The sequence below is a fragment of the Antrostomus carolinensis genome, unplaced genomic scaffold (assembly GCF_000700745.2).
Source record: "Antrostomus carolinensis isolate BGI_N321 unplaced genomic scaffold, ASM70074v2 scaffold12197, whole genome shotgun sequence".
NCBI lineage: Eukaryota > Metazoa > Chordata > Aves > Caprimulgiformes > Caprimulgidae > Antrostomus > Antrostomus carolinensis.
The window spans coordinates 49,309-65,758 of NW_010325404.1; the positions used below are offsets into that span (position 1 = coordinate 49,309).

Below are 16,450 nucleotides of genomic sequence, written 5' to 3' on the forward strand. Positions count from 1 at the left end.
GGCTGTGAGCCCTTGGGACCCAACAGTGAATGGTGACTCAACAACCAGCCCCTCAGGGCTTCAGTGCAAGAAGGAATACGGGGCATACGGTGACCATGTCCCGCTGTTGCTGAATAACTAAGAGCTGTTTATCAGGACTGAACCGGTCCTGATTGTGGGAGTTGCTTTTATAGGGATTTTTTTCCTGCTGTGGGGTAGCTCCTGGGGCACAGTGGGGTGGGTGTACCCAGTGGAGACAGGACAGTGGTACCTGGCCCTGAAAAACAGCAGAAATTAATATATGCTGCTGTTGCATTAAGGAGCAGGGAGGTACCACTGAAACACTGTGGGGCTGGGTTCAGAAGGTCTGCAGGAAACTCACCGCTTTCCTCTGCCATCTTATACCAGAATAAGGTGTGGACTTTGTGATGCTCACATGGTGCCATCTGCTCAGTGGCACTGTGACTCCAGTGACCACTACAAAGAGGTCATGTGCCTCACCTCCCAGACATTCCCAAAGGCTGGATTAGCTGGGATTTAAACCCCTGCTGTGGGTGCTGCAGGGGCTTCAGGTCACACAGGAGGGTTTTGGCCACCCGACCCTGCCCCATCAAAGTTACAGCAGCTCCCAGCTCTGCTCCTCCACTTCTAGGTGTAGTAGTGCCTCTGCCTGTCTCTTGCGGGGATGCTGGCTTTCCTAGACCCTCTGAAAGAAGCAGAAAAGGCTGGACATGGGTCTGAAATCGCAAGGTTCATTTCCTCACCTGGCAGAGCAAAATTCATAGCCAGTGGAGAGTTTCCAGCGCAGCCTGGGCTACGCGGAGCAGCTGTGCAGGAATTTGCTGCTGCTCCATCCCTTGCTGGTGCTGCTGCCCGTCTGTCACAGCACCATCTGCCGCCTCCAGCCACCATCGCTGCAGCCTCAGACATCCCCTGCCACCTCCAAGCCACCGTGATTCTGCTTTGTTTCTCCCACAGGGGTTTTTAGAGTGATTTGTGAAGTGCTTGGGTTTGTCCACCAATTTTTTTTAATGCCAAGTTTAAAAAACAGTCCTTTTTTTTTTTTTTTTTTGTAGAATCATTTGTTTGTCCACTTGAAAGAAATAACCTTTATTTTTCTTTTCTTCCCTTTCTTTTTTTTCTTCTTTACTTTTAGCAAACAAAATCTGAACCCTTTATTTTCTTTCAGTGTTTGTTTTGCATTTGACTAAGCCTCAATATTTTCCATGAAGAGTAACTTACCCCAGACGTTTTTCCAGCTGAAGGAAAATACCTCAATAGAAACTTTCCACTGTGTTTCTTGACCTGAGTTTTCCACAAGCCACCTTCATCCTTTAGTCTGCGCACTTGCCTTTCGCATCCTCCTGTTGCTCCTGTTGTGGTTTATGTGTTATTTTGCAGAGCCATCAGAAATGGGTCTTTTTTTTTTTTTTTTTCTGCAAATGGTTCCTTCAGAGAAGATTGTATTAGATGTCTCCTGGGAAGCTGTCTGTCCTGGCTCCCCTTCCTAGGCTGCAGGCTTTGCTCTACTTCAGGAAGAAACACCAGCTTAGAGCTACTTTTTTTTTTTTAGAGAGCCTTTTATAACAGATCCTTTTGTGCCTGGCCCCATTTTCTGCAGCACACTGCTGTTATGGTTGTGTCTCCCTCACAAAACCACTTCCTGATGAGGTGTCCTGCTGGGATTTGGTGGATGCACAAAGCAGACAAGTTGTCCTACCCTCTCCCAACATCCCCAGGACATGCAGTTCTGCGTCTGTCTGCAGCATCCCCTGCAGTGCCACCAGCAAGGGAAGAGGTGTGATGAGGACGTGCCCTGTGTGCACAGGGTGTGTTGTACTCTGGTGCAACACCTGTGACTTCGTGGCTCTGACTGAATTCATTCAGCAAGCCCAGGAGCACTGTGGCTTCCTGACTGAACACTCTGCCAGCCCTCGACTCCTTGCAGACCACTGGGGAGAACAGACCATGTTTTCTGGAAGCCCATTCCCTCTGCTTTCCAGCACGTCTATGAGATGTTACCTGGCCCTAGACATTAATGACCTCTTTGTGCATAGTGTGTAAGGAAACAGAAGTCCTGGGCTTTGGCAGATTTTCTGATTGCACTGAGTGGATAAAGATGAACTCAAGTCAGTAGGGTTGAGTTTATACAAAAGGAAAGGTGGCCAGATCTGTCTGCCTGCTGTTCTTTCCACAGCTGATGGCCTTTTGCCCGGAGACCCAGAGGTTGGTGGCCACATTGTGGCCTTTGTCACCTTTAGTGGGTGCAAGGCAAAGTTGCTGTGGCAGAAGGGCTTCGTGGGAGCCTCCACAGCCACGTGTTTCTGATCATGCCCTGTGTTTTGTCTTGTAGGTTAACGATCCATGCAGAGTGCCCCATGCACCTGGAGGACTTCCCAATGGATGTGCATGCTTGCCCGCTGAAATTTGGGAGCTGTAAGTACCCTAATCAGCCTCTACAAGGAGGTGGGTACAGAGCTAAAGAACAGACCTTTGTGTGGCTAGTGTTTTCCAGTATTTTAGTAACAGTGTTATTAATTATTACTAATGATAATGTGACCAAAAATTTGTTTCTGGTATCTCGTACATGCAATTCCTACCATTGTCAGAAATGGGCAGCAAGCAAATCTGTGGTCAGTTCAGGCTCACAGGATGGGTTAGACACCTGTGGTTTTGCTCTGAGTTTAATAGGGAAGTGGGAAGAGCAGCTTCCTATTGCCCTCTCTGCCTTCAATGGGCAGTGCTGCTTCTTCAGCATTGCCTCAGCAGGACCAGCATTGGTGGAAAACTTGGAGATGCTTTTCCTTCATAACAGGGTGATCTTGGGGTGACAGATTTGGGAAGACAGCATTGATGTCTGCTGCTAGGTGTCCTGTCCACCTTCCCTACGTCACTCCTGCCAATCTGAGGAGATCTTGAAATCTCTGGTTGCCCTGGCTCTATGCTCCAACGGAGCTTACAAACCTCTTGCTCCTCTTCAGTCTATCAGGCCGGCTGCTCTCAAGTAAAAGGCTTGGAAACTCTGGGCATGTCAGTCCCAACACCCAGGGGTCCTGGTTCAGGGAAGATCTGGAGGCTGGTGGTCAGTTGAAAGCTGGTCCCAGCCTCCCAAGCTCACAGCTGCTCATCTGCCTGGGCTTCCCATACCCTGCCTAGGAACAAGTTCTCTCTTCTCTTTAATACAAGTTAAATTTCTTTTGGTTTTGTTCCTAAAGTGAGTGGGAACCAAATTCCAAGCCACTGGTTCATCGTAATGATGGAACAGGTTGCCCAGAGAGATTGTGGAATCTCTCTACCTGGAGATATTAAAAAATCGTCTGGACAAAATCCTGGTTCATGTGCTTTAGGAGTCCCTGCTTGAGCAGGGGGGTTGGACTAGGTGACCTTCAGAGGTCCCTTCCAACCTCAACCATTCTGTGATAATGTGGAAATAAATTTCCTAGTCCCATTCTACCTGGAGTCTCCTCTAGGTCCAATGAACTAAGTACCACTCTTAGTCTATGTTTGTGTTATATGGAAATGTTACCCACCTCCAACTAAAGAATGAGCCCCCACCAGTAATCTCTCTTTTAGACTCTAAGAAAACAACCTTTCTAAACCTTACTTCCTTCCAGTAGCCATTTGAGAGTTAACTAAGGAGAAAGTTGAAAAATTTGATTGACACCAGAAGAAATTGTGTTTATCATATGCATCTGCTCCTCTGCCTCATGACAAAATGCATCCAGGAGACTGGATTATTAAAAATAACTAAAATAAAGTTATTTCTTAGGCAGCACGTGCTTAAATGTAAAACTCATTGCCACAAGATATCACTAAGGCCGGTAAGTAAAATAGCAAGCCTTAGAGAAGAATGAATTATTAATGCTAATTGACCTTGTGAGGAGGGATATAAAATCTCGTACCTCAGTTCTAAACTCTGGGATTATTACAGGACTTGCAGGAAGGCAGATTACTCCACATCTAATTGGTTATAATATTTCTTGGTGAGGAAGAGATTAATGTGCATATTTCTTCTGGAACACTATTTGGGGTTCTTCTGGGTATTTTTACTGAGTTGGCCTCTGAATTATGAGAGCTGCCGCTGATTAACATGAGTACAGCTCTTTCTAAAGCACCCATCTGCATAGCATCTGAGCTCACCTCTCCTGTTGCTGGAAGCTGCTTGTTTGCAAGAAGCCTGCAGTGGGTCAGATTTGTAAGTAGAAGGACAATGCCAGAGCTAGACATGTGCTGTTCAAAGGACAGCTGAATTTGCCTCAGTGGCCACCTTCCAGGGATCCCCACAACCTGAATGGCTCATTAGTGGCCTCCTGTGCCACTGTGGCAGCCACCCAAAGAAGACAGGCAGAGAGCTTGCAGGAGCAGTAAGGGGATCAGGGCTTCAGCTGCCCACCTGTATCATTCCTTGGACCAAGTACAGCTAAGGTGATGGCTTTACCTATCACCATGTTCCCTAGAAGATGGATGTACGTAGCAGAGAACCACTGTTTCTAAGCCAGTCATAGGATATTTGTAGAGCAGCTGTCTGAGACTAGGCTAGCAGAAGATGTTGCTGAAGTTACCAGCTCCAGTAAATGTCAGAGACTTGTCTTTGGATTGGATTAGACTGCACTGCAAGCGAGGCATTGAGCAGAACCAAAACAGCTTCATGGCATTAAATATATTCCAAGCATCTATGCCATGCCTATGTGACACTAGATATGCTTCCGTCCCAGATGACCAGATATGCAGACAACTGCTTTTTCAGGGATGATGGCAATGAAACTGTGGGCAAGTTTCCTCTGTAGACTGAGAGTGGCTGTGGGTGAACCATGACTGCTACAGCAGAAGGTGCTGGCCATTAAGGTGGAAGAGCATTGGCAGAGCTGTACAAAGCTAAGCCTGAAGGAGGATGGAGATCTCTGGAAGCATGGTGAGAGCTGGAAGGAGGGACTGGAGAAGCAGAGTGTTGCACATCGGATGAGGGATGCCAGCCTGCCTCAGAAGTGCTTAGGCAGCATGCTGGCATGCTGAGAAACAGTGGCTGATCATCAAAACCACTCCCCCTACTTTGCACAGCACCTGCTTAGTAGTTAAAAGGTTTGCCAAAACCTACAGTGCAGGGCTAACAGTGGTTGTTTTAAAAAGATCAGAGAAATCTGGTTGTCTCAGGACACAGTCTACCACAAAGCAGGAGCTGAGACATTTCTGTGGTAGACCAGACCCATTGCCTGACCTGACCGCAGCCAAAGAATTCCCTTAACAGGAGAAGCTGGTGGTAAAAATCAATTAAACGCTTGTTTTACTGAACTTTGTTCTTGTCTAAAAAACTGGTGCAGAGTGGGTATGGACAGGCAGCTGGGCATTATGGGGAGAAGTAGCTCCTAGTAGAGTCTGGAGAGACTTGATTTCTGGATACTGTAGGACTAGCAAAACCAAGAGCATGTGGATGCTGTTGGGAAAGGGAGCGGCTTGAGGACAAGCAGGGGTTTGGTCACAAAGGCCAAGGTGATGGTGACTGTGTGTTAGAGAGAGGTGTTTGCATATGGGGAGTTGGGCAGGTGGGACAGAGAGGGGAACTTGCAAGCCCCTGGCAGGATGCCCTGGCCCTGAGCCCAGCACTACCCCGTGCAGCAGTCCAGCAGCACTTGTCTGCTGTTTCTCTGGCGATGTGCGGGCAGGCTTTTCTCAGCACTGCCCGTCCTCCCTGCCTGGTGCGTTGGCCTGGAGATTGGCAAACACAAGGTGATACAGGGGAAAAAGCATCTTGGTGGGAGGGCACACCACCTCCAAAGTGGAGAGGCTTGGAGAGGGTTGCTTCTGAGTGAGGGTAGAGATTTTAAACTTTTTCTCCTTAACCTAAAATTCAGCCCTATTTGCATTTAGCCTTTCTTGCCAGCTGCTGCCAGCATGACTCCCCTGGTCCCTGGCATGGCAGTGCTATGGCTGTCCTGCTGCCCCAGCAGCCTGCTGGTCTTGGAAGCCTTCCTATCTTGTCTCTGCTTGGAGCCAGCCCTTGCAGAGTCAGTACATCAAGCTGACAGTGTGTCTCTCCATGACAGTGTTCTGCCCCCTCTTCTAACTCCCTTCCAAAAACCCCAGCTCCCTTTTGCTCATTTGATTTAACAGTTGCTGAACTGCCTTGGTCTCTGGCCATGCTTGGCTGTGCTCAACCATGTGGCTCTGAGGAATGCACAGCAGGGATTAATTTGGCTACAGGCTAATTTTTGGTATATTTTAGGCCAGGCAGAAGCATGAACCTCATTCTTCTTTCTCCTCCACAGATGCGTACACAAAGACAGAGGTGATCTACACCTGGACACTGGGGAAGGATAAATCAGTCGAAGTAGCAAAGGGTGGATCTCGACTGAACCAGTATGACCTGCTGGGCCATGTTGTTGGCACAGAGATGGTTCGATCCAGCACAGGTACTTGTGGGACCACAGTGTGATGCATGGGCTAAGCACACTGTTAGGCGAGATGGACCCATGGGCTTTGAATGCCACAATTTGGCATAATTACAGAGGCAGTACCTGTGGACAGTGAGCACCACAGTACTTCTCAAGCCACATGCTGTTGCAGAATATGGCTGGGGACATCTGGAGCACCAGGCACCATGGGGCAGTAAAAGGTTTAGCTTTTAATGATTTCCACTGAAAGAGCTTTATCACCTGTACCCTCTAGAAAACTGATTTCAAGCATCTAAAAATGATCACAGTGGAAAATTTGCCCCACTTTGCCCAGCTGGTTCTTGGTACTGTGGGTTCATTTGTCTTGGATCCCTTTCCAGTCCCTCAGGAGAGCATTGCAGGCAGGGGAGGTGAATGCAACATAATGTTGACTGTGATTTTCACTGCATCTGCTTACACAAATATTATCATAGCTAATAGAAGATTATCCCAAACAAATGTTTCCTCTGATTAATGACCAATATTAATCATCTTTCTCTCCCATCTGCTGATCCTCCCTTCCCCTCTGAATCCAGGTACCAATAGCTTCTGTTAATTCATGTGTGTCTCTCATCTTTCATTTTTTTCTTTTCTTTTTCTTTTTTTTTTTTTCCGCCTTCTGTATGCACCAGTAGTTCTCTCATTTGAGGATATTTCCTCTCTGGTGCACTTGATTTTTAATAGTGTCTGTCTGTAACAACTCATATCACCTCCCTTGGGGAAATGTGGGGAGTCCAGGGAACTAAATGTCATAATATATGGCCCATCTCTTTACATAAGTTGTAGTAAAATGTACAGATGAATAAGTTGAAGTGGCAAGAAAGCAGCTAAAGGCTCCTGTGTGTAATGATTTAGCAGAGCCACGGTCACAACAAAAAGGCACAATAATCCAACAAAATATCCAAAGCTTTGGGTGGAGGAATAGGGCTTTGAGGGAAAATAGGGACAGCTGCTTCTTTGGTTTACAGTCCAGACCTTTAATGACAGAACTTGCCCTGATTTTTGGGATGGTTACAGTGAGGAAAGGTGGAATATTTTCAGAATTGTCAGAGAAAATAAAATCATTTGTCCTGAAATTCTACTGACGCACTGTTAGGTTCTCTCTAGTCTTAAAAGATCTTACCTCACAAGGTGGCTCCCTGGGCTGGAGAAGAAAAGGGATGGGAGCTGGGTCTGGAGAGACCCCCAGAGCTGTCTTGTGCCTGGGGGTGAAACAGGGAAAGCCTATTGCCTGGTTGTTTTATTAGCATTGATTTGCCTTTTTCCCATAACAAAGGGAATTGAGGAAGTCTCCAGAGAAGAGTTTTGAAAGGACAAATGTTATGTGGAGGTCACCAAGGCTACGCTGAGGCACACACCTGGCATGGCACAGCAGTTGTGAGTGCATGGGCAGGACATGCAAAGTCAGTGCTGACAGTGTGCTGTGGCATGTGTCCCTCCTTCACACAGCTCTTAGGGGGGCCTGCAGTCCTGAAAGATACCAGGGTGTGCCAGCTCCTAACAGTATGACACAAACACTTTCATTTAAGAACTTGAAAGTTTGTTCAGGACAGATCTTCTGTGGTTTAGAGTTGGATTCATGGTCACCTGGCCCCATCCTGGAAAGCACAGGCAGCTCAGCATCTCTAACCGTCTGTCTCTGCAGGGGAGTATGTCGTCATGACCACACACTTCCACCTCAAGAGGAAGATCGGGTACTTTGTGATCCAGACCTACCTACCCTGCATTATGACAGTCATCCTGTCCCAGGTCTCCTTCTGGCTTAACAGGGAGTCTGTTCCTGCCCGAACGGTTTTTGGTGAGTCTGGGGGCATCCTCTCAAGTCGGGGAGAAAGACACCACAAATGATGGGAAACAGACTGATCATCAGAGCTGGTCTTCTCCAGGCCTTGACCAGCATCAGTGTCTTCCCAGTACCCCTACTTCCACTGAATTACTGCAAGGATACTCCTGTCCATGTTTCTGCTACAAGCCAAGCCATAAAATATTAACAGTAATCAAGGTATTGATCATCTAATTATATGCATTTGGCTGTGTCTGCTTATCTGTATTGGCTTTTGAGTTGAGGAGAGGATAGGTACATGGGGAGGCATTTAAAGCTCTACCTTTGAAATTGCTAATGTGCCCCTGGTCAGAGCTCTACATAACAAGTTCCTGGGCTAAGACAGTATAACTGCATGGTAAATATATTGTTATTATTTTCTTCAGCTGGTTTCAGATCCTCTCTCCGAGGCAGAGTGTCAGGCTGGCATTGCACGTATATTAATAGCTTCTACAAACATTTAATAATAGAATTGCTTTGTGCTTTCCTGCCAAGACCTTTAGTTCAGGATCTACACACACACACTCCCAGACCAGGTGTGATGCTCCAGGACTGTATTTCCTGGAAATAACAGTGCCCAGCAGATACTGCTTAACAGAGAATTTGTTGGACTAAAGTCACCAAGCAGAGAGGGGATATATGGTACCAGCTGTTCATGTTTCTGAATAAAACAGAAAGTGGTGTTGTTTCAAACATCATGAAGGATTTTCTCTGTAGCAAGAGTCGTGATAGAAGTACTCCTATAAACCCAACAAGGCTGATATCCTCCATTCAGGACCTTCTCCACAGGCCTGGTTCCCGTGCTGCGGACTGGAACGGAATGCAGGGAGGGTCATAAGTGGTTCTGCACCTTCCCAAATGAACTAGAAGGGAATCATTATAGTTTTTGTGTTCACTGGGGCTTGTGAAATGTAGGTCATGAATAAGACCTACATTTAAAATTTACACTTCTCCCCATTAGCACCGGGTTGCCTTCCCTTCCCCAGCAATGCAAATCTTACAGCAATGGCCAGGGCTGAGAACAGCTGTGGGGAGCTGAGTGGTTGGTATGACCAAACTGTTTTGCATGATCCAGACTGCAAGAGCTATGTTGAACAGTGATAACAGTGAAGAAGAGGGGATATGGCCCCTTAGCACCCACTTTTTGGTGTTTTCATCTATCAGAGTGTGTGGTGGTTTGGGTGGATTCACCCTTTTGCTTGCAGCTTGCAGCCAAACACAGCCTGCTCTATCTCCCTCCCCCCCCCTCACCCAGGGAGTAGGGGAGAGAATTGGAAGGAAGAGGGCAATGAAACTCATGGGTTGAGATAAAAACTATTTACTAATTAAAATAAAATGATAATGATAACAACAGTGATAACAGACTATACAAATGAGTGATACACAGTAATTCCCGGCCTGTGCCAGCTAACAATCCCGGAGCCGAGACTGTCCCAAACTAAAACCCCGGAAGAGTGAGCCCGAGCGATCCCCGAGAGAATTGCCCCGTCTTCCGGTCACCCCTGGTTAATATACTGACATGACGTCATATGATGTGGAATATTTCATTGGCACAACCAGATGCCAGTTTTGGGTTTTGCTCCTCACTGCGCTTCCCCCCTCCCAGTCCTAATGCAGCTGTGAAGGAGCAAAAAACACGGTGGCCTTGAAGCTGCAGCAACACAAGTATTGTTATCAAAGTTCTTCTCGTGATATGTCTGAACCGAAACACTGAAAGTAAAATACTACTCTTCTAATTACTAAAAAGAAAGAAAATTAACTCTACCCTAGCAAAACCAGGACAGAGTGGAAAAGGGAGTGCTCAGACAGAAATCATGTGGAAAATAGGACTGGCTCAGGCATATAGAGAGCCATGGATGAACTTTCCTCCCTCATCTCTCTGTGAATCATTTGCAACTAAACCCCACAGAGTGCACACCCAGACCCCATGTCTGTCCATGCCCCAGGTGGGCTCTTACATCTGCATCGGCTCTGGAGTGTTTCTGCTCTCCCGACACCAGGGGTGAGCCCTTCCCTGAGGATATTTGATTTCCTCCATAGTTATCCTGAGATTTACAATTAGACAGGTTTCCTCAAGTAGCAGCTCAGATTGAGCAGGAAAGAGCTGACTGAAAAATTAAAACCTACCTTTGTGAAAAATGTCTTTGCTCCCAAATTGCCTTGCTTTCCTATTAAGAAAATAATGAGAACTCCAATTGTTTATTCCTATTTTTGCCCCTCAGAAGGGATTGTCAACAATATTATTGAAACTCTTCAATTACCAGGAGTATGGCTTAAGGGAAGTGAAAATTAGTCAATATTTTTATAATGTTTTTAATGCATTTTTAATTGAAAAGCACATTATTGGGGAAAATGGATAGCAGTGGTTGCTTGCTTTAATGAAAAAAGCTTTAAAAGGCATTTTGCAACAGATCACTTTTTTAAGATAAATCATAGTGACACTCATTATGGGAGCTTGGGCCACTGGTGGATGCCTGGCCATGCCAGCAGGACCTGGAATCCCAGGTGTCCATCTCTGCTGGTCACAAGACACTATTTCCAAAATGTTGAGAGAACCACATTGGATGAGTGGCCAGTTTCTGCTCCTCCATGAAGTTCCCAACCATTTAGCTGTCCTTTTTACTGTTAATTCTTTATTTTTATTTTATTGCAAAATCAACCAGAGGCTTCTCCATGGCATGTTCTACATGAGGGAGCTGGGTTTAGCATCACACAACTTGCCCTACTAGCAGATGAGGAATTGAATGTGGGCACCTACCTATGAGCTAGGACTCTTTTATAATGAGCAGAGATCTAGTCGATGGAGTTTGGGGAAGATTAATTTCATCCTAATGCAGATGTTTGACATTGTTTATATGAATTGGAGATAGTCAAAACTGAATCAGAGAAGGCCCTGAGCAACCTGAAGTTGGCCCTGATTCGAGCAGGGGTTGGACAAGCTGACTTCCCTTCCACCCTGGACTGTTTCATTATTCTATGAATTGCACCATGAACTTGTGCTGGGTGAGACTCCCTTAATTGCAGCATGAATGTGGGCCTCATGACTTAGAGGATGGCTCCTAAATTTACATGATGCCAACTGTGTGGTTCGAAGAGAAATGTACAAGTGTTTGGGCTGACACCATCCTTGTCTCCTGCTGTGTTTCCACAGGTGTCACCACCGTCCTCACCATGACCACACTAAGCATCAGCGCAAGAAACTCGTTACCTAAAGTGGCGTACGCGACGGCCATGGACTGGTTCATAGCCGTCTGTTACGCCTTTGTGTTTTCTGCGCTGATCGAATTTGCCACCGTCAACTACTTCACCAAGCGCAGCTGGGCTTGGGATGGCAAGAAGGTGCTGGAGGCCCAAGAGATGAAGGTCAGCCCTGTGGCCAAGGCCAGGGAGGAGGGGGTGGTGAAGAAACGCTGCATGAGAGATTTGTGCCAGGGCCAAGAGTGGGTAACATGCAGCCCCGCAGAACTCCGGGAGGCTGGATGCTACTTACTGGGGTCCCCAGCTCAGGTCTCGACTGGAGCAGTTCTTGAGGGTTGTGGGAGGAAGGGCTTGGGAGGCTGGTTACTGTGCTTAGCTGGAGAAGAACATGACTGCTCATTTTTCCCTCTGCGCTCCTGCATGGCCATTTGCCAGTGGAAATGTGAATGTGTGCATGTTTTGGTCTTGCTCTGCCAATGGTCTCCTCTCTCCTTTCTTCTCCCTCCAACCCATAAATGTCCTACTCCATGTTTCTAGCATGCCACACAAACCCAAATATGCCACGGGATGCCAGCCTCGCCAACGGAGATGGTCCCACTCTGCTGTGTCCCCCACAGCTGGTATCCCCGACTGTGGGTCTCCCCTGGCATGAGCAAGCCTGGTGCAGTGATGGGGAGGTCTAATGCTCGTGCTGTTGCCCACAGCTGCCAGCAGCTGCTGCTTTGTAAGCTCAGGCCAAGAGTGTGGGTGGGAAGCAAGCAATCAGAAACGGCAACTGGCAGTAAATTAGTGCCTGGCATCACCCATGTTTTCCCTTCTCGCTCGGGATCAGCCTCTCTGGCAGCTTCCTTCCTGACAGCCACCGCTACCCCTGCTCGTGCGCCCTCCCTCTGAACTGATTTAATCTCAGCTGTGCAGAGAAATTGCTTACTGCAGCATGCTACTTCTTGTTTATATTTATTGAATCGATTTGAAAATCAGCTTTGTCCTTGTTCTTGGTTCTGGAGCTTTTATATTTTACTCCTTTGCATTTTAATGTGTTGTTTAAAATTGTTGTGGGGCTGTATGCAAATACCTGTCAGAGTTGCAGTAACTTTTGGGAAGGCAACAGCCAGTCATCTCACCGGTATGGAGGTCAAAGCAGGAGAACAGAGGCCTTATGGAGAACTGCATCCATCATTGGGTGTTGAATGCTTCTCTCTTGTGTTTCTTGGACTCTCTCTATCTGTTTGCTTTTGCAGCTGTGGTCTGAGCAGCAGACTTATGGCAGAAAGGCTCCAGAGGAGGCCAGTTGATGGTCTTCCATTTCCATCGTGAACAATAATGCTAATCTGGCTTCTAGAGATGAGAGAAGCCTTTCCTGGGTCATTGGCATGAACAAAGGATTAGAGCAGGTCCTCAAAGCAACTGTGTCCCTTTCAGGGATGGGCAAATCAGCACAAAGTCAGGATTCACGCCGCCTTGGGCAATTATGTGAATTGGGCACAACTGAAAAAGCAGGAAAGGCTCAAAAGCTTCAGTTTGTCATAGAAGTATGCTCCTTAATTTATTCATTGACCCAGCAATGCAAGACTAACAGCGCTGAAACAATAGGGTAAGAGCATGCAGAATGTTTGCGCACATGGTTATCAAAGAAGAAAACAAAGCAGGACTGGGAACGTTTCAGAGAGAGTGCTCTTGGTGAGCTTGCTGCAATTGGTATCAGGCTGGAGAATCAGGAAGGACTCCAAATTCATGGAAGCTTTTTCAAGCCAATCCTGATCTTTATCTCAGAAGGCTAACCCACTCCCTTTCTCTGCAGTTCAGAGAGCTCCCTGAAGAGTGGTGGTCTATCAGGGAGCTTGGGAATATGATGTGTCATCATATTTGCTTTTCATCTTTATTCCATTGACTACTTCCAAGCAGGGAATTTGCTACACAATGAAGGTGCCTCATTGGTTCAGTTTCAGCCTTTAATTAGCTTTTCTTGAAACAATTGACAAGTCAGGTGGTTGAAACCACCAAAGTGAGAGGAGGCAGAAGAATAACTATTGGCATTTTAAAGTGTTTGTACCAGGAATAAAACTATCGGTGATAAGCCCAGGATGAGCCCTGGTCTCTGGAGAGCCTTCCCCCCAGCCAAAAAGAATGCTCTTTATTGATGTGATGACAAGGATCTTCACTCCAGGTTTGATTGTTTCCTTGCATGAACATGAAAAATCAATAAGCACCAGCCCTTCCCTCACCTCAAATGTAGGCAGCAGCAATACTTCCCATCCCATTTGAAAGAAATCACTACCTTGCAAAAGGTTGCTGACAGGCGCTTCCAGCATGTTCGCCCGCTCAGGGCTGGTTCCATTATTTCTTTTTCCTCTTCAGCCAACCCATTGGTTTAGATAGGAACAGAGCATTTTTGGGGTAGAATCTAACATGATGGGCTGATCTTGGAGAATTGCTGATCTCTGCATCGTAAATGATCGTGACGATGATCTAGTTATAGCCACAGTTGGCTTCGGGTTCTATCTGGGAGCTACTCTGCACATTCTCTGCAGTTCTCTAATGACAGGCAGGCAGATGTCACTGTAGATGTCACCAAAAACTCCCTTTAGCATGCACTCTGATAGGATTTGTCTAGTGCTTCTTGGACTCAAAGATTTTCCAAGCCTTTCCTGCCTGCCACCAGTAATCACTAATTGTGAATGAAGGATTTCTTCTCTTTTTGTACGGCAGACTGGCTGCAACCAGCCTAGAGGTGCAGATGGAATTGGAAAGAGGTATCTGGATCCAATGTGGAAAACTTGTTAGTAGAGATGATTTTTTTTTAAAAAAAAAAAAAAAAAACATCACCAGGAGGAAGGTGGGAGATAGCAGTAGTTGGAAAGGAGTGAAAGGCCAAGGAGATTGAAAGATGAATGGTTTCAGTAGCCAGCAAAGCTCCCTATCTCCAGAATCCTCAAAATATCTTGTTAAAAGAATCCACTTCAGGACAGAAGGGCTGTGTCTGAACAGAGTGAGATCTTTTGCATCCCATCCATCCCAACTGTAGGGATGGCTATTTCTGGAGCCAATAAGTTCAATTGCTGAGCAGCTGCTACAGTGAGGATCTGGAGAGACAACCATTAATGGTGACTTCACCACTGGGAAACTTACGAAGTCTGCAAGGATGTCATTTACCAGGGAGTTTCCTACAAAAAAGTGTTATGTATTCCTCAGGATGGAAGATGCTTTGAATCTTTGGAAGATGCCTACTCAAACTCACCTCTGCCTGCAATGCAATGTCTGTGCATAAAATCTGATTGAGCTCTGTATCTGTGCTTGTATGACATTGCCCTGAAATTCTGGGTGGCAAGAAGCAACAAAACCAATGCAAGTAGCTGCAATCAGACACATGAGAACAAACAACAACACATTTTGGTTGGAGGAATAGTCCTGGATCTTTATCCTTCTCATCCTTAAGACAATAATCCTGCAGTGCATGGTGAGAAGGTTAGGTCCAGGATTTTACGTACTTTTCACATGTCTTTTCACTAAGAGAAAGTAATCAGAAGGCATCCTCCAAAACTCTCTGTTGATATGATCATCATAGTTTTCTTTCTTGTGTTTTAGAAGTGATGGGCATGCTTGCCATTTGCACTAGGTGCCTTTTCCACTGACTGAGTAAAGACTACCTTTTCGTCCAGTGTACTCTTCAGCAACTCTGAAGTTTCTCCCTTGATCCAGGTCACCTGGGAATCATTCTTCTTTCTCCTTTTGTTTCTTTCCATTTGTGGCGTCTTTGTTTCAATCCTATCCTTGCCAACAGAGAGGAACTAGAACCAACTTTGACAGGCCACCATTTTCACATTTTCAACCAGTTTGAAGTCCTACAGACTCATGGGGTGGTTCAGACCCATCTCTTACTTTTTTTTTCTTTTCTCTTTTTTTTTTTTTTTTTTTTTTTTTTTTTCCTGCCCTACTATGGTAAATATGTTTTTGCTGGGACTTTCCCTTGCTGACCATGGTCTGCAGCCCCTGTGTCCTTTGTCCTCCTGCACTTGCAATCACCTGTAGTTCTCCATAGCACTGCAATTGATTTATGTTCTCAGCATCTTCACTAAAGTCCATGTTTCATTCTTCAACATTTCACCCTCTTTCTCTCAACACTATCTACACGATGTGTTGTGCTGATTATTGACTCCATCCAACCTCTGGGTGTTTGGTGATCCAGGGAGCACAAGGCCATTGGGCTCAGTCCCAAATAATCTGAATGAAGAGATGGGAGGGATGAATGATGCCAAAGGTTACACCGGCAGCTGACAGTAACCTGTCATTGACATAGCTTGCTTGTTAATGCAAGATTGCATTGTTCCAGCCTTTGGCTCTGCTCAGGGTACAGGCATCAAAATGTAAAACACTGCTGCTGCTCTCTGATAGGATCAAGTCTCTGGCACACTGCAGAGGGGAACTTTGGTTGATGTGAGGAAGGAGTGGCATGTTTGCTGGAACAGCCAATGCAGTTGCTGGGCTTTGAATTATAGGGTACAAGTATGTTAGAGACTAGAACTGCTTGAAGGTCATTAAAGTGACTTTTCTCTAGAATGGCAAGTGGCAGATACCTTGCATTTCTCAAGTACTGCAGATATTACTGATGGTGACCTTCAGAGCAGCCTGTCACAGGGATAGTGCTTCCAACCCAGATTTCTAGACAGGGAGCAGGTGCAGAGCACTAAATCTCCAGCACACTATAGGTAGAACCAGTAGTTTCCATAATTTAGCCATTCAGCCATTAGCTCCTCAGCAGAAAGGCTTGAAGACACAGATGTTTAACAAAAATGCTATTATTTTCCAGTATGTGTGTTGTGGAAGAACTTGTTGGACTGCAATACCCAGGAAACATATTTCTCTCTAGACAGTTTTCATAGCTTTCCCCTCAGGAGAGCAGTGCAGGGACAGCTTTGTGCAGTGGTTCCCAGTGCCCAAACTGGGCCATAAATGCAGGAATTGCTTTGCAATGTAGATGTTTTAGCTAGGACAAGTTTTCAAAGCAAATGTGGGGTTCCCTCCT

At 46.1% G+C, this 16,450-nt stretch overlaps 1 protein-coding gene across 1 annotated transcript in view; it reads left to right on the plus strand.

The window, feature by feature from the left end:
- Positions 1-16,450, plus strand: part of GABRA3 (gamma-aminobutyric acid type A receptor subunit alpha3) — a 60,525-nt gene that overhangs the window by 40,540 nt on the left and 3,535 nt on the right. Inside the window, exons 5-8 of the mRNA XM_010171199.2 lie at positions 2,333-2,415; positions 6,243-6,386; positions 8,053-8,205; positions 11,381-11,592. Coding sequence (XP_010169501.1) covers positions 2,333-2,415; positions 6,243-6,386; positions 8,053-8,205; positions 11,381-11,592 — 592 coding nt within the window. The remainder of the gene's footprint in view (positions 1-2,332; positions 2,416-6,242; positions 6,387-8,052; positions 8,206-11,380; positions 11,593-16,450) is intronic.